The 3,338-nt window shown below is 39.8% G+C and overlaps 1 protein-coding gene across 2 annotated transcripts in view; it reads left to right on the top strand.

Annotated features, from left to right (window-relative positions):
* The first annotated feature begins 343 nt into the window (after positions 1-343).
* LOC107717655 (max-interacting protein 1) overlaps positions 344-3,338 on the top strand; it is an 18,870-nt gene continuing 15,875 nt past the window's right edge. The window contains exons 1-2 of one of the 2 annotated variants that reach the window (XM_016524469.1): positions 344-633; positions 2,968-3,070. In XM_016524469.1, the coding sequence (XP_016379955.1) occupies positions 414-633; positions 2,968-3,070 (323 nt within the window). In that variant the 5' untranslated portion in view covers positions 344-413. Of the gene's footprint in view, positions 634-2,394; positions 2,827-2,967; positions 3,071-3,338 lie in introns of those variants that run through there. The other variant, XM_016524470.1, reaches the window with a different exon arrangement.

Below are 3,338 nucleotides of genomic sequence, written 5' to 3'. Positions count from 1 at the left end.
TTACTTTTTGTAAGGGTGTGAGCGTACGTTTTACTTACTTTTACGATGTAAGCTAGTACTTCGAAAGTATGTAGATCAACCTTTGGAACCTTGGTTATGTGGTTTACGTTTTATTAGCTTAAGAGAAAAATAACTGTGTATGTTTCTCCCAGTGTTCATTTTTATATTACATGACAAGTCATGTTTACTAAGGCACGGGCGCAGGCTGATGACGTCAAAGTTCGGGGGCACGTTGCAGACGTGACAGGCGAGCGCGCGGAGGGCGCTAGGACCCGGCAATGCCGGAGTGTTTCATCTCCTCATCCATTACATTCCCCTCATTTATTCAGTAGATCCAGAGAGCGCAGCACAGCCACAGCACAACAACTCTCACACACTTTAAATTCCAACCATATTCACTGCACGGTAGCAAAATGGTGAGGACCGAGAGGCAAAGAACAGAGGTGAAGGCTGAAGACTTGTTTCTGGAGTCCGAAACATCTTTGGATCAGCAAGATTTTGAGATGTCTACTTGTCCTTTCAATGACGTCTTCAACTCCAGAGACTCTTCCATGATAAACACTTTCCTGAAAAATGTACAGGTTTTATTGGAGGCTGCGCGTTATATTGAGAGCGCCGAGAGGAAGGATGGAAGTAAGTGAAATTATAGTGCACTTATGAGTGATTTCGACTCATTTGCGTAATGCAGACAAACTGTTTCATTGTCAATAGACTCAGACAACAAAGGACTGAGTTCAACGAACAATCAGCCAAGTAGACGAGGAACATGTGCAGTGTGCCCCGATATGCGACGCACAGACACAATGCTTTTAAAGGATCAAGTTTCCAAAATGTAAAAGGAGACCTTTTTATATTTTAGCATTTTTATAATACACATAATGCATAAACTTTAATTGTTTCAGGGCTATTTTCAACTGCACATAGACGTATAACGCCAAATTTCACATATCTGTATTTTATTGCATGTGTCAGAGACACAAAAACAGGTGAATAATTCCCTCTGCAGCGCACTTAATGTCCCAGATCGCAGGCTGGCTGTCCCAAGCTGGCATGCACTGTCATACGGGGCAGTTCAGAGTCTGGCATTGTTCGGCAGAGAGACATGCCAGGCAGTTTGCCATCTCTTTCTCTCGAGGAACATAAACAAGCATATAAATAAATAATAAAGGCACAATACACACGCTGACGTCACCTCTTACTGTGGTAGACTGTAATTTGCACCTTTAACTCTCCATTACGCACCTAGTATAAGAGTGTATGTATGATGATTACACGTTTATCGTATAAATAAAGGCATTTGATCACATGAAGTTGTTTTTGTTTGAGCATTATATTGTGCTTTGTCTAGATAGGCAATTGTAGGAAAATATATTTGGCGCCTATGTTTTTTATTTATGATAATGTTTAAGGCTGATTGCGTCTATTATGCAACTATTATAAAGAGAGATTAATATGAAGCACTTTAGAAACAATAGATTTTGATCACGTTTTCACCATTCGCTCTTATTCGATTTATTTCATTATTATTCATTGCGATTTAAAGCAAACCCGAGTCACACCGGGTAAATCTGAAATTTTATATGCAGACTGCATATTTCTACTTCAAAAGAGTTCTCCAATTCGCCTTCCTGTTTCCTAGGGGGTGTGTTCACATGACAGCCACATGGTGCACGTTGCGCTGCTCTGATTGGCCAGAGCGCATTGCGTTGGCGGACGCTTACTAGGGCCTCTGACCAATCACGGCGCTGCGGTGCTGTGATGTCATATGTTGCTGGGCCTGGCTTAAACGGCACTGGAAGTGAGGGATTGTGGGAGTTGAAGTGCGCAGTATCAAAACGTGAAAAATGGGAAAAACGGCATTTTTAATCATTAAATGTAACGCAGATTGCATGGATTGTTACGGCTGCTTCTAAAATTAAATGCTAAAGAAATTAATTACTGAAATATAGATTTGAGATGCAATTGGTATTAGCTCGGAGTGCACAACTATGTAGGAAACCCAGGTTTCAGTTACAGCATCTCCCTGTACAACGGTTGTTATTATTAATAATAATACAAAAAATAACGAATACAACAGTAAGCTGTATATTAATGAATATAAAATGAATATTTATATTTTTCTTAGTATGTTTTAATCTCATTGGCTTTAAATTTCTAGATATTCTTAAGGTAGACTTTGTCTAATTTGTGTATAAATGTATTTAATATTAAATACTCGCTAATAAACTAATACTAAAGATAGATTGAACCATTCAAGCAAGGTTATTGTTTTAATAACTAATAGCATAATAATTAATCAACGTGTCCTGTTCCGAGTTAAAGGGCCGCGAAGGACTACATTTCCCAGAATGCCCCGCGCGGAGTTCTCTATCCTCTCAGCTGTTAAAACAGTAGGTAAACAAACTAGAGGAGGAGAAAACAGCGCAAGCACCAGGGACTTCGCAGGCTGGGCTCTCGGGGACTCTTTTGTACCTGTTTCTATTCATTTTATACACTTTGTATTCGACTGTTTTCCTAAAGCACTTTTACTACTTTGATATTCAGGCGTCGGGTGTTTTATTTGTGTTTGATTTCCTGTAACTAGCTTGGTAACAGTGTAAGGAAATACCTCGAGTCTCGACGGTTCAGCAAATAGAAACAAAAACACAAAAAACAGGTGAATCGTCGGAGGATATTCAATGCTACGTTTCGCGGCGCGACAGCTGTCATCGTGATCACATATCAGAAAAAAACGACACGCATCTAGATTTATTCAAACGATGACTGCTGTGCTGAATATCCAGAGGTTACTGGAAGCAGCCGACTATATAGAAAGGAGAGAAAGAGGTACATGGTATTGATATTTATAACTGTCCTGTCACAGAGGCCAACCTGTGAATTGACTGTATTTTGAAGTGCACGAGGTATTTAAAGGGACTTGGCCCGTGTCTGGTTAGATGTGACACGTTTCTGCGGTGTCTTTTTCAGAGAGTGAACACGGATATGCCTCGACCTTTCCGTCTGTTCAGCACTCCAGCTACCAGAGACAAAGGAAACATCGAAATAAAAAGTGCAGCAACAACCACAACAGGTAAGCACATGATCTGACTCTCCACTTCCACGAGAGGAGGGAAAAACTGCTGGAGAAGATCACAGTGCATAGATCACACTGCTATGACATCTGTCACGACCAGTCACTGCTGATAATACTGGCTTGAATCTGTGCTGCTGTAATTTCTAGATCATTTTCTAGTCGCCTTTTAGTTTATGGCTTGTTTTTGATATGTTAAATAAAACAATATAAACTTTTAAATGCCTTTTATAAATATAGCAAAGAATAGCATATATATATATATATA

The sequence above is a fragment of the Sinocyclocheilus rhinocerous genome, unplaced genomic scaffold (assembly GCF_001515625.1).
Source record: "Sinocyclocheilus rhinocerous isolate Xijiao unplaced genomic scaffold, SAMN03320098_v1.1 scaffold633, whole genome shotgun sequence".
NCBI classification, from domain to species: domain Eukaryota; kingdom Metazoa; phylum Chordata; class Actinopteri; order Cypriniformes; family Cyprinidae; genus Sinocyclocheilus; species Sinocyclocheilus rhinocerous.
Note: the sequence above shows the minus strand (reverse complement) of the source record. Positions and strands in the feature narration are given on the sequence as shown.